This window comes from Somniosus microcephalus, chromosome 1 (genome assembly GCF_052327205.1).
Source record: "Somniosus microcephalus isolate GS21.2 chromosome 1, FLI_Smic_1.0, whole genome shotgun sequence".
NCBI classification, from domain to species: domain Eukaryota; kingdom Metazoa; phylum Chordata; class Chondrichthyes; order Squaliformes; family Somniosidae; genus Somniosus; species Somniosus microcephalus.
The window spans coordinates 408,478,799-408,503,959 of NC_140987.1; the positions used below are offsets into that span (position 1 = coordinate 408,478,799).

The following is a 25,161-nucleotide window of genomic DNA, read 5'->3' on the forward strand; positions in this document are numbered from 1 at the left end:
ATATTTTGCATTGAACTTCGCAACCTCTTGCTGGGTTGTGTTCAGAGCCAGCAATCAAGTGGGTATAAAGCTGGATAGTAAATAGAGTATGCTTTCAAAATGTGCATTGCATCAAATAACTTTGGTATTGATAGTAACATTGTGCCAAATTTCAGTTTCCAGCTAACAACCCCTTTCTTTCTTGCAGCGTTTTATCCAGTATTTGGCTTCAAGAAACACATTGTTCAACTTGAATAACTTTTTGGATAAAAGTGCCATGCAAGGTAAGTTGTGTTTGAGAGTGAAGAGCAAAGAGGGTACAGGAAACTTTGTGCTATCCGGGACCGAGCTGTTGCCGCCCCATCAAAACTGCCGGACAAACCAGCGCTAATGTTGAAACATACGGAGATTTTGAGCTCCATATCTGGCAACAAACCCTGTTGCCCAGCTTCTAAACAGTCGGCCGTACCTTGCAAGCGTCTCTGTAGCTTAGCAACAGCTTCAGCGAGACCTTGCAGAGCCTGACTGGTGAAAAAAATCAACGAAAAGAAAAAAAAACCTAACGAAACGGCTCCTGATTTTTGCCGGTGACCAAAGTTTCCTGTATTTAGATATGGCCAATATAGAAGGATCATTAAAATCTTTTTTTTCATTCCCGATTTTAAAATTGATAGTATAAATAAATGTAACAAGTTTTAATGATCCTTACAAATACTGGAATTTGGTTTTTAGGAGTAACTCAAGTGAACTCTAGAAATAGTTTGAGAAAAAACACTATAAATGTCAATGACCATAACATTCTCTTCAATCCTTGTAGGATATGACATGTCTACTTTCATCAGACGGTATAGCAGATATCTTAATGAAAAGGCACTCTCCTACAGACTAATGGCCGTTGACTTCACCAAAATGAAAAGGGGGTATGTCTTTTAAGTGATGCTTAGCTAGTTGGACACAAATAACAAGCATGATGGGATGGCATTGATGCAAGATTAGTTCTGCAGAATTGAATCCAATATAGTAATTGTTATATAAGAACATAAGAAATAGGAGCAGGAGTAGGCCATACGGCCCCCCCGGGCCTGCTCCGCCATTCAATAGGATCATGCTGATCTGAATCTAGACTCACGTCCACTTCCCTGCCCTCTCCCCGTAACCCCTAATTCCCTTATCTGCTAGGACAATGTCTATCTCCATTTTAAATTTATTTAATGTTGCAGCTTCCACAGCTCTCTGGGGTAGCAAATTCCATAGATTTACTACCCTCTGAGTGAAGAAGTTTCTCCTCATCTCAGTTTCGAAAGGGCAGCCCCTTATTCTAAGATTATACCCCCTAGTTCTAGTCTCACCCATCAGTGGAAACATCCTCGCCGCATCCACCCGATCAAGCCCCCTCACAATCTTATGTTTCGATAAGATCGCGCCTCATTCTTCTGAATTCCAATGAGTAGAGTCCCAACCTACTCAACCTTTCCTCATACGTCAACCCCCTCATCACTGGAATCAATATGGGAGTAATTAGTACATGGAAAATAATAATGAAGTTACATGCAAGATCTCCTTGGGGCATCTGTGTGATAGCATCACAGGACTTTGATTTGAATGATTTTTACAAATTTCAAAAGATTGTTACCAAGAAAAGTTTAAATAAAATGCATGGAACACATCTTCGACTTAGTCCTAATAAAAGAAAAAAAATGAAAATGCTAAAAATGTTGGAAACAGCAGATTAGTCAACTTATCTGTTCTCTCCACAGATGTCAACGTTTGAGGTGCAGACTCTTTTTTTAAATCCCAGTTTCTGTGTCTCCTGAATGGTGACTGACTTCTACAATCTATATAATAAAGTCTCACATTTAGCACACCCCACATTAAATTTGTGCGTGACAATCCAAAGCAAGAAAAAAATAACTTTAACCATAGCGAGTCAATGAATGGTAAATCCCACAAAAAAACTACCCTCTTTTTCTCCCCCCCCCCCCCCCCCCCCCCCCCCCAAGTTTCATTTTCAACCAATCACCTCACTAAATTCATTTTTGCAATGTGTTTCCACCTGCGGATTGTTTTCTGACTTAGCTGAGTATAACCTTATAAATAATACTTATAACTAAATAATTTAATAATTAAACTCACTCTTGTAGTTGGCAACATCATGGAGACAATCGGTGACATTTTCTCTGAAGTCATTTCCGGTGTCCAGGGCCTGAAACATTAATTTCTGTTTTTTCCTGACCACCTTTTTTTAAGCTCAACTTTACTGCCCATGGTTTCCCCCTTTTATTTCTTGCGCTTTTAATTTTTTTTGCCTTTTACTTTGCTAGTTACTTTGTTTTTATTTCCTTTTGAAAGTCCACTATAGGTTTTGCCATTGGTATCCTATAAATTTTTATTATGAAACACATCTAACTTTTCAGCAAAACTTTTTTGTCTACTAGGATACTTTCTTTTTGTTAACAATTAAATAAAATTTGTTCATAATCATTTTATATATATTTTTTGAAGAAAGTTTGATTCCCAGAATGGATGTTACAAAAATGGGAGCACTAATTATGCATGGCATTCTTTGATGATGTACACTGTCTTTTATAGTATAACACTCCTGCTGTTATCCTCTGATTTACTGAGCAACAGCACAGGATATCTACTAGTTCTTTTAAATGTATGGAATGTTTGAACACTCAAGAATGTGTCTCGCTTTTATTTGTGGGTAGGAATAGAAATGTAGCATGTTCTGCTTTGCTTGACATGACAAACAACATAACTGTGTGAATGTGTACTTGATCTCACCCAAGACCCAAATTTAGATTTTTTCCATGCTCCGTAGATAGCGGTGCCTTTTATTTCTGGTGAGCTGCTTAACAAATATGTGTCGTATTCTCTTCAACCAGTTGATACGTGGGAGGAATCTTCAACTGATAGTATTAACGTATAAATGAATGATGCAATGACATTTTGTATGCTCTTGTAGGACGGATGGAGTAATGAGAACTATGAATACAGAGAAACTGCTGAAGACTCTGCCTCTAATACAGAATCAGCTTGATGCGCTCTTAGATTTTGATGTACGTGCAAGTGTGTTTTTTTTAATGCACCCTGCCCAATGGCCACCTTACTTAATTGTTTCCATTAAATATGCTGTAAGATTTGTTGGGAGTTGATCTGTGCCTTTGAAAATGTCTGTTTTGTGCAGACAGTTCTCTATCAATTGTGACAATACCTCTTTGTCCAATTTTAATTACAAAAGTTACTTCCTTCCCCTTGTCTCCTTGATGCTTAATGGTTGGTTAATAAGTAGTCTCGATAGCTTTGGGATGCTGGGGATGGAAGGAGGCAAGAAATTACAGCAGATGGATCAGGCTGATTACTGGTGTGATGGAACCATTAATGGACTTTTTAAAACCATAACATTTCTATTGTATCATTTTTCATATGAAATTTCAGATGGACCAACATTACAAATTTAAAATGGAAATGCTTTCTGAAAAATATTCTTTTGTCTTTATGGGAGATGGGGAAGGCAGCCAGGCCATTTCCTCAATGCTGTCGATTGTCTATATTTTCAAGTTAATTACATTAACAGTTCTCCTGTTCTTGAGATGTTAACGTATGTGAGCTTGCTGTCTATGTGAGGATAGCTAAGCTGTTTTTGGCATATCAAATAATGAAAAACCCATCATTTGCCAGAATTCAACAGATCACACTGTCTACCTGATAGTTGAAATTGATTACATACTGCCTAGAATGAGAGGACTGCTTTGATCTGGATTGTCAAAAGCCTGTTTGATGTAGTTATAATTGCAGCTGGCTACCGTGGTTTCACATCAAGGTGGTGAGATAGGGCTGCGTGGAGCAAGGAAGCACCAATTTTATGCACATCAAAGTCTGTTAAGGTGCTGAAAACAATTTCAAGATTTTGGAGCCTATTATTTTCAAGACTTCCTTAGCCACGTTTTGTTACTCCTAGACTTTATTTCTCCAGCATGTTACTTGCAAACCTTCCATTTTGCATAAATTCCAACTGTCCAAAACTCAGTTGCCCATATCCTGTCTCTTTCCCCCCCCCCCCCCCCCGCCCATGTCTTCACTCCACCCTAACCCCCTACCAGTGCGTTCAATTTCAAGTCTTTTTAAAATCCCATCACCCTATTTCTGCAACCTTATCTAGCCTTGTATCCCTATCTGAGGAAGAATGTTCTTGCCATGGAGGGAGTGCAGCGAAGATTCACCAGACTGATACCTGGGATGGCAGGAATGACGTATGAAGAGAGTGGGTCGATTAGGCTTATATTCACTAGAGTTTAGAAGAATGAGAGGGGATCTCATTGAAACTTATAAAATTCTAACAGGACTAGACAGACAAGATGCAGGAAGGCTGTTCCTGATGGCGGAGGAGTCCAGAACCAGGGGTCACAGTCTAAAGATAAGGGGTAAGCCATTTAGGACTGAGATGAGGAATTTCTTCACCCAGAGAGTGGTGAATCTGTGGAATTCTCTACCACAGAAGGCAGTTGAGGCCAATTCATTAAATATATTCAAGAAGGAGCTGGATATATTTCTTGAGGCTAAAGGGATCAAGGGATATGGGGAGAAAGCAGGAACAGGGTACTGAATTTGGATGATCAGCCATGATCTCATTAAATGGCGGAGCAGGCTCAAGGGGCCGAATGGCCTACTCCTACTCCTACCTTCTATGTTTCTATGTTTACCTGCACCCTTTGGTCCAGCAACTCCAGCCTTTTGTGCATTCTTCACTTCGCCCCACCATTCGTGGTAGAACCTTCAGTCACCTTGGCTCTACTCTCTGTAATATTGTGGTGCTAGGATAATTGCTAATGCTTTAGCACACTACTCCACTCATAGCACGCATTGTCATAGCCAATTGAAACTGCACTTGAGGTGGGAGGGAGATCAATTATGGACGGAGCCTGTTGTTACAATTTGGGCTAAGAGTTTCCACATGGCTCTACTGCTATCTTACTGTAAATAAATCAACACCGGCACGGCATTTCTTATGGAAATATTAATTTCCATAGGTTGTTCAGAATGCTATACTCGTGTGAATCTAGGCCACCCACACCCAAGAGCCAGTTGATGGGTTACATTTTAGAATTGGTAAATGAAAGGCAGCATGAGAACTCACTCTCTTCCTTTAGCAGTCAAGGTGCTGTAAGAGGCACAGTTCTTTATTGAAATGAATTTAGTAATTGCCCAGATATTGCTGCTTCGAGGGATTGGACAGTACCCATGTATATCATCACTGCAGCACTGTGGTCCATATAGGATCTTTGCAGTTAGTAGAGATTAGACTTAATTTCATCAGTGTAGAGTGGATTGGAATAGAGGTGAAAGAATAGTGTGCTAATCTATTGCAATACCCACTCCCTAAATGACCAGCTTCCATCTGAACAATTTGGCATTCATATTTTGATTTGTGACGTGCTTTTTACATTGTTCTACATCAATCTGTTTAGGGGAGCCACTTCTAAGATCAGTCTGACCTGGACTGAGCCGCTGGGTGAAATTCTTCTAGTTTAGTTGTGACTTGACTGTAAATCAACTGTACGCTGATATCTTTTGATAAGTTAAATTCCTGACATACTTATAAATTTGAGTAGCAACAGCCTAGCTGCTCTAGTTAGGAGGGCTACCTTGCAATTATCTTTTCCAGACACATTTAATAGACCACTTCAGGCAAATTTGAGACTTTGATCCGCTTTCTAGGCTGGAATCAAGGTTAGGTCTGAGATATGAACTTCTTAAACACAACATGCCACCTTTTTTTGTACATGATGTTTTAATGTTCCTGTCTTCTTCGGATACAGGCAAATCCAAATGAACTAACTAACGGAGTAATAAATGCTGCCTTCATGCTACTGTTCAAAGATTCCATCAGGCTTTTTGCTGCCTACAATGAAGGGATCATCAACTTACTGGGTGAGCAACAAATCAAGTGCATGTATCAGTGTTAAAATTGATTTAACTCGTTTTAGGTTTGAACAAGGGTTAACTACAGAGGAAGAGTTGTTACTAGATCATAATTCACAGTACAGTCTGTCTTCTAGTGAGCTATTCCATGCAGACTGGGTTTATTCAGTTTGCTCAATATCTGTTGTAACTAGACAAGTCATGCAGACCTTTTCCTACAAATGCAAAAAGTGGCAAAATCATCCTCATCGTGGGTAACCATTCGAAATGCCTCTTCAATCTGTTGTAACTGGGGACATATCCTATAAGTTAAAAATGTCTTCATGGCGTATTCTTGAGTGTCTTCCTAATTAAATGCTAGCACTTTGGTATTCCTTGAGTGCCTCCGAATAACTTATCCCAATAGAAGTACCGAGTTGCATAATCTCCGGTTCAAGCAGTGTTAATTTTGTGTCACACGGCACCAGAGCTCCGCATTTCAACTTCATTGTGCAGAATATGTCTGTGTTTTTGCAGCACATGGATGTGTTTCCCAAAATAACATCCTGAGCTTTATCTGTTGTATATTTTTTATACTGCTAGAGACAAACTGTTGAAAGTCTGAATTGGGACAGGGAATTTATACAATAGAAATCTCAGTACAAAAAGAGACCATTCAGCCTTGTGCTTTGGTATAAACTGTCTCACTGGAGCAAGATGCTCTCATTCCATTTCCAGGCTTTTTTTTCCCTTTTCCTTTTTTGGCTTAGTGTATAACTCCCTCCTAAATGTGACTGACCTGGCATCATTAGTCAACTAACCATTTTCAATCATTTTTTTCTCTAATTTCCCCAGAAGCACAAGAGAAATTTATGAAGGGGTGGGTGGGGTGGGGGAAACAATCCTAGTAGGAAGGAGTGTTCAACCTTTTCCTTCTGCACTCACTCCTGAAGCTTGTACCACAAGTTCAGTAGACAACTGACCATCAGAGAATAGCCTTGTGCGATTACATCTTCAGACAGAAAAGTTGTAGTCAATTCGGATCCTCTTGGGAATGGCTCTGGGTCTGCAAATACAGTATATCTTTCTGAAGAATTAGTTGTTCAAAACCAGTCTGCAGTCTTGACCAAAATGATCTCTGGCCTGATTAATAAATTATCACAACTTTTCTCTGTTTGAAGCTGTAATAGCACAATGCTGTTCTCATGGTCAGTAGTCTAGGGAACGCGCAAGGGTCAAGAGTGAGTGCAGAGGGAAAAGATTTAACACTCCTTCCTACAAGGTTTGTTTCTCCCTCCCCCCCCCCCCCCCCCCCCTTTTATGATTCTGGGGAAGTCATAGGTTACAGCACAGAAGAAGGCCAGTCGGCCCATCGAGCCCATGCCGGCTCTCTGCAAGAGCACTTCAGCTAGTCCCACTCCCCCGCCCTTTCTCCATAGCCCTGCAATTTTTTTTCCTTCAGGTACTTATCCAATTCCCTTTTGAAAGCCATGATTGAATCTGCCTCCACCACCCTTTCAGGCATTGAATTCCAGATCACAACCACTCGCTGCGTAAAAAAGTTTTCCCTCATGTCGCCTTTGGTTCTTCTGCCAATCACCTTAAATCTGTGTCCTCTGGTTCTTGATCCTTCTGCCAATGAGAATTTCTCTCTCTACTCTGTCTAAACCCCTCATGATTTTGAATATCTCTCTCAAATCTCCTCTCAACGTTCTCTGCTCTAAGGAGAACAACCCCAGCTTCTCCAGTCTATCCACATAACTGAAGTCCCTCATCCCTGGAACCATTCTTGTAAATCTTTTCTGCACCCTCTCTAAGGCCTTCACATCCTTCCTAAAGTGCGGTGCCCAGAATTGGACACAATACTCCAGTAGAGGCCGAACCAGTGTTTTATAAAGGTTCATCATAACTCCCTTGCTTTTGTACTCTCTGCCTCTATTTATAAAGCCCAGGATCCCGTATGCTTTTTTAACCGCTTTCTCAACCTGCCCTGTCACCTTCAACGATTTATGCACATATATCCCCAGGTCTCTCTGTTCAGCACCCCCTTTAGAATTGTACCCTTTAGTTTATATTGCCTCTCCTCATTCTTCCTACCAAAATGTTTCACTTCGCACTTTTCTATGTTAACTTTCATCTGCCACGTGTCCGCCGATTCCACCAGCCTGTCTATGTCTTCTTGAAGCCTATCACTATCCTCCTCACTGTTCACTATACTTCTAAGTTTTGTCTCATCTGCAAATTTTGAAATTGTGCCCTATACACCCAAGTCTAAGTCATTAACATATATCAAGAAAAGCAGAGGTCGTAGTACCGACCCCTGGGGAACCCCACTGTGTACCTTCCTCCAGTCCGATTTAAAAAAAAAACAAAAAAAAACAAAAAAAACAAAAAAAACATTCACCGCTACTCTCTGTTTCCTGTCACTTAGCCAATTTCATATCCATGCTGCCACTGTCCCTTTTATTCCATGGGCTTCAACTTTTCTGGCAAGCCTATTATGTGGCACTTTATCAAATGTCTTTTGGAAGTCCATGTACACCACATCAACTGCATTGCCCTCATCAACCTTCTCTGTTACCTCCATCAAAAAACTCAATCAAGTTAATTGAACACTATTTGCCTTTAACAAATCCATGCTGGCTTTCCTTAATTAATCCACACTTGTCCAAGTGGCTGTTGATGTTGTCCCTGATTATCGTTTCTAAAAGCTTCCCCACTACCAAGGTTAAACTGACTGGCCTGTAGTTGCTGGGTTTATCCTTGCACCCTTTTTTGAACAAGGGTGTAACATTTGCAATTCTCCAGTCATCTGGCACCACCCCCTGTATCCAAGGAGGATTGGAAGATTATGGCCAGTACCTCTGCAATTTCCACCTTTACTTCCCTCAGCATCCTAGGATGCATCCCATCTGGTCCTGGTGACATATCTACTTTAAGTACAGCAAGCCTTTCTAGTACCTCCTCTTTATCAATTTTTATCCCATCCAGTATCTTAACTACCTCCTCTTTCACTGACTTTGCATGTCTTCACCGAGGAAGATGATGCTGCCAAAGTATTCATTTAGTACCTCAGCCATGCCATCTGCCTCCATGCGTAGGTCTCCATTTTGGCCCCTAATCGGCCCCACCCCTCCTCTTACTACCTGTTTACTATTTATCTGCCTATAAAAGACTTTTGGATTCCCTTTTATGTTAGCTGCCAATCTATTCTCGTACACACTCTGCCCCTCATTTCCTTTTTCACTTCCCCTCTGGATTTTCTACATTCAACCTGGTTCGCACTTGTATTCTCAACCTGACATCTGTCACACGCCCCCTTTTTACTGCTTCATCTTACTCACTCTCTCTTTCGTCATCCAGGGAGCTTTGGCTTTGGTTGCTCTACCTTTCCTCCTCGTGGGAATGTACCTCGACTATACCCGGACCACCACCTCCCCTTTAAAGGCAGCCCATTGTTCGATTACAGTTTTACCTGCCGATCTTTGATTCCAATTTACCCGGGCCAGATCCATTCTCAACCCACTGAAATTGACCCTCCTCCAATTAAGTATTTTTACTCTAGATTACTCCCTGTCCTTTTCCATAGCTTATCTAAACCTTAATCTACAGTGATCACTGTTCCCTAAGTGTTCCCCTACTGACACTTGTTCTACTCAACCCACCTCATTCCCCAGAACCAGATCCAGCAATGCCTCCTTCCTCGTTGAGCAGGAAACTTACTGATCAAGAAAGTTCTCCTGAACACACTTCAGAAATTATTCCCCCTCTCTGCCATTCACACTATTACTATCCCAGCCTATATTAGGATAGTTGAAGTCCCCCATTATCACTACTCTATAGTTCTTTCACCTCTCTAATTTCCCTGCAAATTTGCTCCTCTATATCCTTTCCACTAGTTGGTGGCCTATAGAATACACCTAGTAGTGTAATGGCACCTCTATTGTTTCTCAACTCTAACCAAATAGATTGTGTCCTTGACCCTGCCAGGACAACCTCTCTCTCCAGCACTGTAATATTCTCCTTAATCAATACTGGCACCCCACCGCCTTTCTTTCCTGAACACCTTTATATTCAGGAATATTTAGTACCCTTTTTTGAGCCAGGTCTCTGTTATCACCACATCATATTCCCATGTGGCTATTTGCACCTGCAGCTCACCAACCTTATTTACCATGCTTTGTGCATTCACACACCTGCACTGTAAACCTATCTTAGACCTTCTTGTATTCTTAGTCTGACCCCACCTACAGGAAACTTTTTTTTATCTGGTACCGACGGGACCGACGTGGTGCTGGTTCATCAAAAATTCCGGATAACCGAGCGCTGTAGTAAAAGATAGGGAGAGCTGAGAGCTCCGTATAAAGCAACAAACCCTGTTGCTTAGCAACAGGTTCAGAACAATGGCCACAGGTTCCAAGCGTCTCTAGCTTAGCAACAGCTGCAGCCACACCCTTGCACAGCAACACATCAAGGAAGGCAAGTAATATGAAGTATGAACCTACTCCTGAATTTTGCCGGTTAACCGAGATTTCCGGTTATTTAGGTGCCGGTAAATCAAAAGTTTCCTGTAATAACATACTATTTCTTACTCTAGTGCCATCTGTCTATCCCAATCCTTTGTGCACCTTGTTCCTCCTTTCTAATGCTACATCTTGGTGCCCATCCCCCTGCCAAATTCGTTTAAGTCCTGTAGCAAAGCTGTATATCTTTCAGATATGGCCTCAATTGAGAATCAGTTTTTGCTTACTACCGGGCTTGTATTTAAGTAGCCTAAAAGTGAAAATAAGAGAAGGCTACTTCTCTTGTATATTCTCATTAAAAGCCTGTGATTACATCTGTTGTACACACTCTATTGTCTCCATCTGTGATGACATCAAGCCTGTATCCTTGCATGTTCCCTAACTAGAAACCTGATCATCTTGATTCTGCTTGCTGTCAAACACATCTGCAGCATTTAAAATGAAGGTTTACTTAAAGGGAAAAGAAAGTCTTGCGGGAGTTCTTCCTTTCGCCTCCCTTCTCCCCACCGCCAGTCATTTGTTCGATATAATGTGTGTGTTTTGAATGCATTATGTTTCAGATGTCCAAAAATATTTTTTTAAAGTCATTTCAAGCTGCACTTCTGATGTGGAACTGGAAATTTACAAGCACTTGCATACTAACATCAATTAACTTCCTGATTGACCTTGTGATACCCCAATTAGACTTTGATCTTGAACGTACATACTAGGTTAAATACAGCTGAGTAATGTGCATTACATAGTGAAACTCTCCTGATGTTACAAAAAGTGTATCTGACTTCATATGAGTAGTGCCACAGGAGATCAGCTTGTAGTCATAAATATCAATTCTTTTTGTCTATCTCCCATGTTGTAACACACGGAGAGTGGGGGTCAAGACGGTGTAGGGAGGAAATGGTTTGGGGGGAAACGAGGAGGCTGTAGTGGTTTTATATTTTATATAAGTTGAGAGACCGCATTCGTGTTGGGGAATATGAGAGGCAGATCGAAAATGTAAGCAGCGCAAAACCTTGGAAACGTGATGCAACACTTTTTATATCCGTTACCCTGCTTGGGTCAAGTTCCCAATTGTGGCTTAAATTTTAGGGAAGAACATGCACTTCCTTCTATCCTCAACAAGGGTGGGAAATCAGTTTGTGGGCCTCCATGAAGATGAGGAAGTTATGGTCCCTCCTAAAATAGGCCTGGGAACCGATTCCCTGCTTAGACATGTAGTGTAGTGTAGAGAACCCAAAGAAGGTGAAGAAAGGAGAAATCTAATAGTTTAAGAAAACCTTTTAAATAAATTCCAAATGAACAGTAGCCAAGGCAGCAGCTGCAGTTATGGAGAGCCATACCAGGGAGCGGGTAGGCAGGGCAAATATCTAATGCACCAGTGCTGGCGATGCAACTGGATGCACTGGCAGTAGCCAAACATTGGAGCTATGGCCAGGTGCAATGGGTTGGCAGACCACCAGAAGGCTCCATTGCACGCATCAAAGAGGAGAGAGGAATGAAGGAGAGGGAAGTCAGGGAGCATGAGGATGAGAGAGAAGGGTGGTGGAGGGGAGCATAGCATGCAAACTGGTCAAAGGGTTTAGGGAAGGACTGACTGGGGAAGAGAAGAAGTTGTATCTTTCAGTAAAAAGTGTGTTTTCTTTGAGGTATTGCAAGCTCTCCTGGATCTTGGCCAAGTGTCTGCTCTTCAAAACAAACCACTCTTCCTACAATTGCAGGCTTTTAAGAATGGGACTCAAAGCCCCTATGATGGAGCAGATAGGACCATCTCAGCCAGCAGTAATTTTGTTACTGAACCTCCCTTAAAAGATAATGCAGGAAGATATGAAGCTAAACAGAGTCTGGTCAATTTTTTTTTCCAATGATGCAAGAAATTGCATAACACCTGAAAAATAGAAGAACCAATCAGAATGCTGACCAAAACACAAAATAAAGGCAGAAAGTTAATTTAGAGTTTGTGTAGCTCAAAGGGGAAGAGGTAGGAGATGGGGCCATACTTAATATTTCCCCACTCTTTACATTTATATCATGAGATTTGCTGTAAGAAGATGTTGACATTGGAATTTTCAGTGGAACATGCACCCTTTGTACCAAATTTAATATAGACATGAGACGTATTAATTCTCTAGCACTGCCCTTTAGGCTCTCCTTAACTACTCGGATGACATCCATTATTGTGAAGGAGCATCCCACAGCCAGAGTCAGCTCATTTTTAATAGGAACTGGGAGCCTTTTGCAGCTGCCTATACCTGGAAAAATGTTACCAGTTAAATACGGATACTTGCTGGTGAGCACTTTCAAGATCACATCTCTTTGGTTTCACTCTGTTCCTCGCCTGATGGAAATGGAGCTGATTTTGAGTGCAAGATGTTATCTGGATGGTTAAAGGCAGGACAACCAAAAAGGTGGAACTTTTTTCTCTCATGGCAACAATGCAAATCTTTCCCAATTGCAGATGGAATACTTTGAATACTCCTTCATATGTTCCTTTCCCTTTTAAGTTGTCTAGTTTGATTTCTTAAACTCCAGGTTCTGCTCAAAACTTTTTTGCTTCAGCTTAATTTTGACACCTTCCTCTTTCTAATAAAAATAAATTTGAGCCCTAAGCCAGTTTTGACTTGTGTTTTAAGATACCTGTTGATCCCTGTCCGAGAAATGATTATTTGAATATAGTGGAGAAGAAACATCCTAATAAGTAACTATATAGCAGCCATTGGAACTTTAATCTTTCCACTGACAACGAATGGCACCTGTATTTTTAAAGCACCATACTCTTCAGCCACATCAAGTACAGTATGTCCATACTTTATTTGGTATAAGATGTCAAAGCTTCTTAAGCAATGATCGAAGTATTGAATATGGTAATCCTTGGGGTGAAGGAGGAAGGGGTAATCATGCTCGATACATTTCAGTGGTACAGAATTCAGTGTGCCAAGTGGAAATGATCCTTCAGGATTTTTGCTTTCGCTTCTAGTCTTACAGGGATTTGGTCTAAACTTCGGACCACTGAAAGTGAGTGGAATTCTGAATAGTCACTAAGCAAAGTTGCCTCTTGGAGGTCAAGGAGGAAATTAGGGTACTACTTGCTGTTGCGCAAATGTATGCTGCACTCTAATAAGATTCTTTTTAAGTAATTAGTTTCCACAAGGTGCTTCATTTAACCATTTAAAAAAATATTAATATTACAATGTTGACTATGCAGTACCAGGTTCAAATAAAGGGGTGTATCACTTTTCAGTTGGGGGCAGGAAAAAGGAAAATGTGATTCACCTTTTAATGTTTTTTGGGACAAACTGAAGTACCTTCCAAGTTATTTCGGTACTTTTGAATATCTCCGAAGTGTCTACAGAAAATTGGTGAGCAATGTGGCATGTAGCGTGTTGTGTATGTAGAATCCGTCAGGAAAAGCGGAGAAGACTTTATTTCAAGTTTTGATCTGAAAAAAATATATAATTTGTGTTTTCGGAATGTTAGCAGTCTACATGCTCAAAGCTTTTTCTAACAATTTTGACACAAAATTTGCAGATAATTAGGTGCATTTTATTTCCTGTTTTCATGCATTTCAATGATTCTGACTGCAGCTGCTTTAAAAACAAATACAGTAGCAGGTATGGAACAAATGCATTTTTAAGAATTTAAATGAGGACTTTTTTTTTAAACTTGTTTTTAAAATGATTCTGATTTTCAAAACTTATACTAGAGCTCTTGTCTTGATTACTTTACTTTCTTCCAGAGAAATACTTTGATATGAAGAAAAACCAGTGCAAGGAGGCCCTGGACATCTACAAAAAGTTTTTGGCTAGAATGACAAAGCTCTCTGAATTCCTTAAAACTGCAGAGGTGAACATGCATTTCTTCTCATCTGTAGTCCAACTCCCACCCCACCCCCCTTTCCTGTATATGAAGCATTTCTGTAAGCATGCAACTCACTTTCCGTTTTTATTTACTTGCCACTGCATGAAGTAATGTGAACTTTTTCTTTGTTGACACAGCAAGTTGGAATTGATCAGGGTGACATTCCAGATCTTACTCAGGTCAGTGTACATATCATTTCGCTTTATCCATTTCCCAACTCCTGGGTTTTACGTTTTCTTTGTCTACAGAGAGCATGAGTCTCTGTGTATACATGATTTATACATGTATATCTTGTGAACTCAGTTTTGTGCCTGTATACATTGTGCTGTATGAAATGATAAAATATTGCCCTGGGACTTGAAGAGAAGCTGATCAGCATGTTCTAACATTGAACATTTTAACTTTCATGACCTCTATTCCAGACTTGGATTGCTGAGCTCTGGTTTAGAATGATTGTGAATTTGGTGTACTTTTATCTTGCTTCCATTGAAAAGTTTAGTACTGTCTGTAGTGTCCAAAAAAGCATTTAAATTGAACATGCGTTGTTACTGTTGCCTTCACCCTTCAGCTCATGCCAGGGTGATCAGAGTTTTAGTTTCTCGGTCGGTATACTTTTTGTTACATGTGGGGTTGGTGCTTCTTTTAAATATCCCCTCTTATACTCTCAACCAGTATGTTCAATTGGCAGTTGAGTGAGAATCAAACCCAAGTTCTATGTTCCTGGTAGAACTTACAGGGTGCTGCTTGTTGAACATAACATTAGATTGAAAAAAAATGGATACGAACTTAGGCAATGGGTTGGTCATGTGGTTGGACTAAACCATAATGTGGATGAGTTCTATGTTCTGTTGGCGCAGAGGATAACATCAGTTCCTTATCCATGAATCAAGTTCTGTGTCGATTCTTAAATTAAGGAACCTAGGTAAAGGGTTATGTACACAGTGCACAGATCAAAAAGAATATGTTCCAGGAGGTTATCAAAAAGTAGTGGTTGGATGATGCAAAGTTTGAGTTTTAAATGTTTATGGATTGTAGGGGAATGGGAAAACTAAGTGAGGTAAGGGGTCGCGTAGTTTTAAGGTCCTGGCAATGAAGTTAGAGTAGGAAAGAGTGTGAAGAGTCTTAATTTCCTGAGAATTGAAAGCTGCGGTGCATTCAAATCTACACAAACCTCTGCATTTGACATGGATTTTACAATTTGAAGTGAGCATTACATGAAGCTAAAACAACAGAAATTGCTTAAATGATTTGATTCAATTGTTTTATGGCTAACTGCTTTGTGTAAGTATAGTGCAGTGTGGTGCTGTGCCATGTCTAAGGGTGCCAGCTCCAAGTTGTGACAACTCAAAACAGACTGGTGGTCAAGCTTGGCTAGATTATAAGGAAAAGTATTAACCGTTGTGTTCCCCAACTAGCTAGCTGGTAGTCCTTGCTTGGAGGTATGTGTACATTGGGTGAAGGCAGGATCGGGTTTGTCAATGATGGGTCCTGTGATTCAAATAGCTGGTCATCATTTGATGTCTCGGCTGTCTCGTGAATGACCACATGGGCAAGATGTGAGAGGATCACCGCTGTCACTGAAACTATCCTGGCATGAGTAGACATGGCAAGCTGTAACATGCATTTTTCCTGTTTAAAAGCTAATCTTCAAAGTTGTATTGAAGGCAGGTAATTTGCATCTGTAATCCAAAATTGCATGTATTGGCACAGTCACTGAATAATGCATTCACTGATTTTATTATATCTTTGGGCTGTAACTGCTTGCTGAACTACTGATTTTTGTTTTGGTCTGATGACGCTTCAGTGAAGCGCACTGGGACTTTTTTTAATGTTAAATGCGCTATATTAATGTATCTTCTGGAAGGGATGGGAGAAAGTGATGGATGGGGGAAAAAAAACTACCATGCAAGCATGCCATTTGTAAAATTCCTAGTGATGCAGGTAAAAGTAAAAATGGAATTGTTGGCTACCTAAAATTAATTCAGCTCATACCTTACTACTTGCATGTTTCTCGATAGCATTGATTGGTACATTCTTGCCACATTTGCCTGTACCCAACCTGCATGGTTCCAGTAATAAGAAAATGGGCATATTCTGGGACATTTCCTTGATACATTGATGCTAGTTGCATCTTTAACACAAATTGTTTGTGCCAGTAAGCGCTTTTGAATTCAAATTTACCACAAAATAACCTCAGTGGTGATTTCCCCCCATTCCCTCAGCTGAATGGTCTGTGCCCCACCACTGTCACAGACTCGTGCATTTATGCTCCACTGTGACCAAAAGATTATTAAAAAAATATAGGTCTACTTTACAGAGTGATTCCATTAAACTTCCATTGATGTATTTATTCTTAGTGACCAAACTGCTTCAAAAGTGCATGTAAACAATAAATTAAGTCTCCCAGTTAAGGTCTAAGATGCCAGCCCAAGGGTGGAATAAATGTACATTTTCAAAATGTAATTCATAGATGTAAAGCTCTGACCAATTCCCCCTCATTGTTTGGTGTGTGAAGGTCTGTGAAAGTGTTTGTTGTGACGGAAGGAATGAGAGGAGTTGGGGGGGTTATGACAAATTTCTGGCCAAACATGCATTCTGGTTCGAGTAGATTACTAATATAAAGCCTTGGGGCTGCCTTTAAACTCAAGATGGAAAATCTGAAAATGAGTCCACTCCAGACATTGTCAAATGAAGAAAATGTTATTTTTGGATGTATTTGACAGACACTGAGCAGACTGTTCAGGGAACATATGTTATACCTAATAGTTTATCTCCTTTCTTCAGCTGAGCGGATAAGCGTGTTATTTTCTCCCATATCTCTACTTAAGCTAAGTGTGCTACTGTTCGTGCCACCTTTTCCATGGTGGTCAGATTGAGATTGGAGAATTGGCATATATCCATGGCCTGTCACTTCTCCAAGGCTCCATGTGGGAAATAAACTATTAGGCTGACTGTTTTCCATTCAGCATCACTAAATAACACACCTCCTCGTAACAATTACATATTAGATGTTTCGCAATGTTTGTGCATGTATGATCAACAGACTAAAGGTTGAGTTTCCAATGTTAACATAGTTGGTTACGCTGCAGTTCATCTTGATAAGCACACTTCCAAACTAAAATTTAGTGTTCAGGCTATCCATAAACTACCAATTTGCAAATTTTGCCTTTTAATAAGCAAGCTATGGAAGAAACACTTAAACACAGCTTTATGATTGCACTGTCTTGAGCTTAAATTTGATAACTGTACTGAGGATTAAACACAAACTAAACAGTTTATACTTTGTTCAGGAATTCTATTCAATAAGCATGCAGGAGAAGTAGTTGGTGCATAGAGCCTCACCTTGTGGTTTATTGGAGAAATACAGTTTCCTTTATTAACCCGGATACTGCATTTGTTAGATCTTCATTGAATGCTTTTGGCTATTGTCCTCCAAGAGATTTTTTTCACTTTCTAATATGCAGTAACTATTTAAGACCAGCAAATGGTAGAAATCCAATTTATCAGTAGTTTAGTGGTTATGTTACTGGACTAGTAATGAGTTCAAATCCCACCATGACAGCTGGGGAATTTAAATTCAATTAAATAAATCTAATAAGCTGGTATCAGTAATGGTGGCCATGAAACTACTGGATTGTTGTAAAAACCTGTCTGGTTCACTAATGTCCTTTTAGGGAAGGAAATCTGCCATCCTTACCCAGTCCAGCCTATATGTGACTCCAGACCCACAGTAATGTGGTTGACTCCTAACTGTCCTCTGAAATGGCCTAACAAGCCACTTAGTTGCATTCAATAAGGTGTTCACCACCACCTTCTCGAGGGCAAACGGGGATGGGCAATGAATGCTGGCCTTGCCATCGATGTCCACACACTGTGAATTAATTTTTTTTTTTTAATTGAAAAGCCTGAACTTGGGAATGAGTTTAAATGGACCAAATGGCTTTTTTCTTGACCTTGTCAGTGCAATTGTAGTATCTTGGTGTTGGCCTCTATCTGGATCTCATTGGTGAAAGTGAAAGGAAGCTTGCAGAACCTCTTTGTTGCTGTTGATTCAGCACAAACCCAGATGTTATTTTTTAAATGAAAATATTATGGGTTTTAATAAAATGGGTTAGGTGCATTATACCACCAGAACTAATCATTTGGTTTCTTAAATTATAACTACAGGCTCCAAGCAGTCTCCTTGAAGCATTGGAGCAGCACCTGGCTTCTCTGGAAGGAAAAAAGACAAAAGAATTCTCTGCAGCAAACAGGTGAGAATTGTTACAACAACAACATCTTGCATTCATCTAGCACCTTTTTAATGTAGCAAAATGTCCCAAGGCACTTAGCAAGAGCCTTAACAAAGATTTTTGATATCAAGATAGATAACCAAAAGCTTGGTCAAAGAGGTAGGTTTTAAGGAGCATCTTAAAGGAGAGCGAGGTAGATAGGCAGAGAGGTTTATGGAGGGAATTCCAGAGCTTGGGGCAAAGGCAGTTGAAAGCACGGCCACCAATGGTGGCATGATTAAAATCGGGGATGCGCAACAGGCCAGAATTGGAGGAGCGCAGAGATCTCAAAGGCTTGTAGTGCTGGGTGAGGTTACAGAGATGGGGAGGGGCAAGGCCATGGAGGGATTTGAGGCGTTGTCGGACCGGGAGCCGATGTAGGTCAGCAAGCACGAGTGATGGGCAAATGAGACTTGGTGCGAGTTAAGATACAGGCATCAGAGTTTTGGATGAGCACAAGTTTATGTAGAGTGGAAGATGGGCGGCCAGCTGGGAGAACATTGGAATAGTCAAGTCTAGAGGTAACAAAGGCATGGGTGAGGGTTTAGCAGCAGATGAGCTGAGGCAGGGTTAGAGTCGGGCAATGTTATCAAGGTGGAAGTAGGCAGGCTTGGTGGTGGAGTGGATATGTGGTCAGAAGCTCATCTCCGAGTCAAACTCAACACCAAGGTTGCAAACAGTCTGGCTCAGCTTCAGACAGTTGCTAGGGATGAGAATGGATTTGTAGCGGGGATCGAAGACAATGGCTTCAGTCTTCCCAATATTTAATTGGAGGAAATTTAGCTCATCCAGTAATGGATGTCAGACAAGCAGTGTGACAAATCCAAGACCGTGAAGGGGTCAAGAGAGGTGGTGGTGAGATAGAGCTGAGTGTCGTCAGCGTACATGTGGCAACCTGATGGTTTCGGATGATATCATTGAGGGACAGCATTTAGATGAGAAATAAAACGAGGCCAAGGATAAATCCTTGGGACTCCAGAGGTAACAGTGCGGAAGTGGGAAGAGAATCCATTGCAGGTGATTCTCTGCCTACGATTTGATAGATAAGAATGGAACCGGGCAAAGGCAGTTCCACCCAGCTGAACAACGGAGGTGAGGCGTTGGAGGAGGATGGTTTGGTCAACTGTGTCGAAGGCTTAAGATAGGTCGAGATGGATGAGGAGGGATAGTTTACCATGGTCACAGCCACATACAATGTCATTTGTTACCTTTGTGCTGTCCATCTTGTAGGAATTGGGAGTTGTAATCTAGAATTGTACCCGAATGAGTTGTCTGACAAGAGTTCTGGGAAAACTGGCTGCAATACAGCATGTGATTTTGGAGGGAAGGTTTGACAATAGTGGAAGAAAGGTGTTGTCATGTGTAGTGGTGGGGGGGGGGCACGGTGGGGTGGAGATACAGAAAGTTACTATGTAATAACCTTTAAATTGTGTTTAAATTATAAATCAAATCAGTATGCAAAGGGTTCGCAGCAATGCTGATGCCATTTTGGGGTGCAACCTTGAAATCGAAATACTGAAGTAGAAATGTATGACCATTCTTAAAAATCAACTCGTGCTGAAGGTGGTCAGCTGGGAAGGCGTCAGAATTGTTTTTGGAGCTCTCCTGATTGCCTACTGCATAAAATAACTGCATAATAAAAAGCCATGCAAACAAGAGCCCAGATTTCAATTAACCGATTTCAGTTATGGTACAGTGATTGGTTTTGCACCCCTGGCCTAGGGGTGTGTGTGAAGAATTTAACTGGAGTTCCTGCTTCAAATTACTATCCATTCACTTTTGTCGAAGATTGCTTAAGTGCAGATGTCTAGGAAAGCTAACAGGCTTGACTGTGATGCCCTCCACGGTTGGATAATCTGGCGCTAACTGTCTAGACTTGGTATGAACAGTGGTCAATTAAGTGAGATGCTGGAGAGCTTGACAAGAGTTTCAGTGGAGTGGAGTGAGTTTTTGTTCCTTGCACAGCTTAATCCTCTTAAACACTAAATATTTCAGATTTCCAGATATGTATGATTTAGAGTTTTACAACATCTGGCTGCACACCTGGATTTCTACTAACCAGGCAACCACAGGCTTCTCGAGGCTTTGGCTAAAGCTGTCCTATGACCAGCATCCAGTTGGTGACAAATACAATTGAAATGAAATCTTTAATCTCTTCCAACTCTCAATTTTTTTGTACTTCACTTCTATTTTGTGCTTGACCCAGAAACCAATGTTAATTACAGGTATTTATAACATTAAAATAAGCAACTTGTAATGTTATAGGGCAAGTTTATTGTTTTCTGCATAGATCTTTAACAGCCCTTGAAAAAATCTATGTAGGCTTTGCAACAAAGATATAGTTGTCTCTCTTCAATTCAGTTGTTTGGCTTATTTTCCTAAATGATGACTCTTCGGTGTATGTTGTACATAGAAACATAGAACATAGAAGATAGGAGTAGGCCATTTGGCCCCTCGAGCCTGCTTCGCCATTCAGTGCGATCATCCAAGTTCAGTACCCGGTCCCTGCTTTCTCCCCATATCCCTTGATCCCTTTAGCCTTAAGAAATATATCCAACTCCTTCTTGAATATATTTAATGAATTGGCCTCTACTGCCTTCTGTGGTAGAGAATTCCACAGGTTCACTACTCTCTGGGTGAAGAAATTCCTCCTCATTTCTGTCCTAAAAGGCCTACCCCTTATCCTTAGACTGTGACCCCTGGTTCTGGACTCCCCAACCATCGGGAACATCCTTCCTGCATCTAGTCTGTCCAGTCCTGCCAGTATTTTATAAGTTTCAATGCGATCCCCTCTCATTCTTCTAAACTCCAGCGAGTACAAGCCCAATCGACCCAATCTCTCCTCGTACATCACTCCTGCCATCCCAGGTATCAGCCTGGTGAATCTTCTCTGAACTCCTTCCATGGCAAGAACATCCTTCCTCAGATAAGGCGACCAAAACTGCACACAATACTCGAGGTGTGGTCTCACCAAGGCCCTGTACAACTGCAGCAAGACATCCTTGTTCCTGTACTCAAACCCTCTTGCTATGAAGGCCAACATACCATTTGCCTTCTTCACCGCCTGCTGCACCTGCATGCTTACCTTCAGCAACTGGTGCACAAGGACACCCAGGTCTCGTTGCACTTCCCCTTCTCCCAATCTATTGCCATTCAGATAATAATCTGCCTTCCTGTTTTTGACACCAAAGTGGATAACCTCACATTTATCCACGTTATATTGCATCTGCCATGTTTCTGCCCAATCACCCAACCTGTCCAAATCATCCTGGAGTTTCTCTGCATCCTCCTCGCAGCACACACGCCCACCCAGCTTTGTGTCGTCTGCAAATTTGGAGATGTTACATCTAGTTCCCTTGTCTAGATCATTAATATATATTGTGAATAGCTGGGGTCCAAGGACTGATCCCTGCGGTACCCCACTAGTCATTGCCTGCCACTCGGAAAAAGACCCGTTAATTCCTACTCTCTGCTTTCTGTCTGCCAACCAGTTCTCTATCCAAGTCAGTACCTTGCCCCCAATCCCATGTGCCTTAACTTTACACGCTAATCTCTTATGCGGGACCTTATCGAAAGCCTTCTGAAAGTCCAAATACACCACATCCACTGGTTCTCCCTTATCTATTACCAGTTTACGAAATAAGTAGCTGTGATATTTTAAAATAATTACATTAGCAGTAAAGCTGCAATTTATTTTTAAATTAATTTTCCTCCCACTCCACAGAGCAACTACCCTGTCGAATGCAGTCTCCACTCTTTCCAATACAGGGATGTCTTTGAGTAAAGTTGATGAGCGGGAAAAACAAGCAGCTCTGGAAGAGGAACAGGCTAGGCTACAAGCTCTCAAGGTACGTGGCTTCCTTCTTATTAAACATTTGATTTTTTTATAACTTGGCCTCTGCCTGAGGGTTCTGAAGCATTTCCAGGAACAGCAACTTCGTGTCCAAATGCTTTAAACCAAACTTAGATTATTTGGACGCTTGGTCCTGCCAAAAATGAGCAGTGGGAAATTTCTTCATCTATTCATTTATCTTAACGATCTTCCTGAATACTTATTTATAACTTTAAAAGCTCCGTCTTTTCACCAAATTGGAAACCTACTCAAATTTCTCTCCACGGATGTTGCCTGACCTGCTGAGTTTTTCCAGTATTTTCTGTTGTTATTTCGGATTTCCAACATCCGCAGTATTTTGCTATCGTCATTCACCCCTACCTTGCTTTGCCCAATTTTATTAACTTTCTAAATGACTTGTAAAATTCTGGGTGGTATTTGAAATTGGATTTGCCTGTGAGCTATCCGATTGGTGCTTCTGAAGTCCCTAACGTATCAACTCCTTTGTATAGCACTTTTAGCTAGAAAGAGATGCAGGTTCAGGGGTAGAGTGGGGGAGGAATCCTGTGGGGGGGGTTGCTTGGCTTGGTGGGCTGGCTAAAGCAATGGAGGCAGCTGAACAAATAGGCCTAGAAATTCAGTTGCTTGCGCCACCAGTTTGCGCCCAAAGAGGCCACTCAGAGGCTTTAGCGCCACTGGCCACAACCACCGCGATATTTAGCGGGGCGCTAATGGCGGCGCTAGCCTGTAGCGCTGCGCCGCCACCGATGACGTCATCGGTGTGCGCAGCGCCCCGCTACCGCCCCGAGCGCCATATTAGGTCGCCGCCGCCTCTTCCGCGCCGGCCGCAAATAGCGACCGGTACACAGGCCTACCTGCGGCGGTAGTGGGGCGAGTTAAGGTGGAGGTGCGGCTGGCCGGTTTTTCGGCGGCTGCCTGCCCGCACCTCCGTCCCCGGCCTCCTACACCCCCCCCGCCCCCCGCGGCATTGCCGGCTGTTTCCCGAGAGCCCGGCACTTCTCCTTGGTGCCGGGCTCATTTGCCGGCACTCGCGAGCGGGGATCGCACTGTTGCAGGCACCTCCCCCTTAACAGTGGGAGGAAGGCCTGCAGTACCGCAGCCTGCCGTGCCGCAGCGGGTGGCGCTGCGGCACTTTGCGCGCCGAAATTCAGTTTCAGCGCCCCAAGTGGGGCGCCTAAAGCCTTGTTTAGCGGCCGGCTTCCATTTGGGGCGCTGAAACTGAATATCCCGATGGCGCAAGTGGCTCCGCGCGCAGCAGTAATTCTGGCGCCCAGGCGAGCTTGGCGCCCCAAACTGAATTTTTAGCCCACAGTCTTTATCTTGGTGACAAAGGAGTCTATGAGCTCCTTGCACTTGTTAGAAGTGAGGGGGGGAAGAGGGGGTTAAGGAGACAGTAATAGAGAAAAGAAGCTGTGCTTAATTTTGGTCTCCACGTCGGTATTTGCAATGATAACCTGCTATTCCAGCTTTTTTATTACTTTGTATTGGATTCTGGATTATCATTTTAAATTAGCAGGTTGGCAATATGTGTTGAACCAAATTTACTGTAGCAAGATTTGAACTTTCACCCACCCATTGCCAGGGCATAATTTGGCAGCTAGAGCTGTATTGATTTCCTGTCCATTGTCATTAATGTACCAGTAAATAACTATATTATGCCATATTCACACTGTGGTGGACATCTCGGGGGTTGTGCCTCTTAACTGTATCAACGTTACATCTGAATCCAATTTTTGAGCTTCAAATTAACTTAAATTATGAATGAGATTCTGGTTTCAGAATCTTAGACCCAAGATTTAAATCTTGGATCTAGTTTTTTTTTCCCCCCCCTCATTTGCCTTTAACTATCGTTACTTCTTAAATTGCCCACCAGATCTGTGTAATTTTATACCAAAGTAAGCAGTACTTGTGTTAGTGTAAAGGTTGGACGCATACATTCTTAGTGATCTGGTGGATTAAGGATTTTAATTAGGATAAGATTGTAGTGAGCGCTCAAAGAAAAAATGGATGCTTTTGATAGCACTTAGTTGGACCATTGGCCTTCATAGGGACTCCGATCTTTGACAAGTGCGGTACCCAATGTTGGCTTTACTTTTTTGAAAGAAACACCCCTCTCTCTTTTCCCCCCCCCCCCCCCCCCTTCTCCCACCAATACTCAGACATCTGATTTTCAAGCCCATCTCTAACCATCCTTTTGGAGGAAGAGGCTGATGGAATCAATTTTTGTGAAAGTTGCTCATTGATGTGATATGATATGATGGAATGTAGTTTAGATTAGGGAACCATTTCAGATAATAGAACAGATATATGCTTATTAGAAAATTGACATTTGTGTGTGATTTTAGAATCCATTTAATGTTGGGAGTCATTAAAGTGCAAGGTGCAATCAGATGTATCCTGTACTACATGGAAGAATGTTCATGCTCTTTTAAGGGGTCTACAGCAAATGCTGTACTGTGTAAAGCGATTTCACTTCTTCATATTTCTGCAGCAATCTTTCCCTAACTTCTACCAGGAAAAAATGCTCAACAAAGCATCCAATTTTCCATGAAAAATTTAAAGGGGCGGGGAAAATTAATTTCTCTGCGCGCCCCTGTTTGCTCATTATACACTTCTGTACCTGTCTGGCTTAATGTGGTACAATGCCACTTTGGCCCAATAGCGTACACAAGTGGGAGTCTGGGGTCGTCCTCTATGCCATGATGCCTGACCAAAAAAGGTAAGAAAACACACTTTCTCATTTTGGTCTGGAGTGTGTTCCAAAGCAGTAACTCCTCTT

The 25,161-nt window shown here is 41.6% G+C and overlaps 1 protein-coding gene across 1 annotated transcript in view; it reads left to right on the plus strand.

The window, feature by feature from the left end:
- LOC147125171 (phosphatidylinositol-binding clathrin assembly protein-like) overlaps positions 1 to 25,161 on the plus strand; it is a 140,143-nt gene that overhangs the window by 64,799 nt on the left and 50,183 nt on the right. The window contains exons 3-10 of the mRNA XM_085992702.1: positions 188 to 263; positions 797 to 899; positions 2,948 to 3,041; positions 5,802 to 5,913; positions 14,137 to 14,243; positions 14,396 to 14,437; positions 18,426 to 18,511; positions 22,254 to 22,377. Of these exons, the coding sequence (XP_085848828.1) occupies positions 188 to 263; positions 797 to 899; positions 2,948 to 3,041; positions 5,802 to 5,913; positions 14,137 to 14,243; positions 14,396 to 14,437; positions 18,426 to 18,511; positions 22,254 to 22,377 (744 nt within the window). The remainder of the gene's footprint in view (positions 1 to 187; positions 264 to 796; positions 900 to 2,947; positions 3,042 to 5,801; positions 5,914 to 14,136; positions 14,244 to 14,395; positions 14,438 to 18,425; positions 18,512 to 22,253; positions 22,378 to 25,161) is intronic.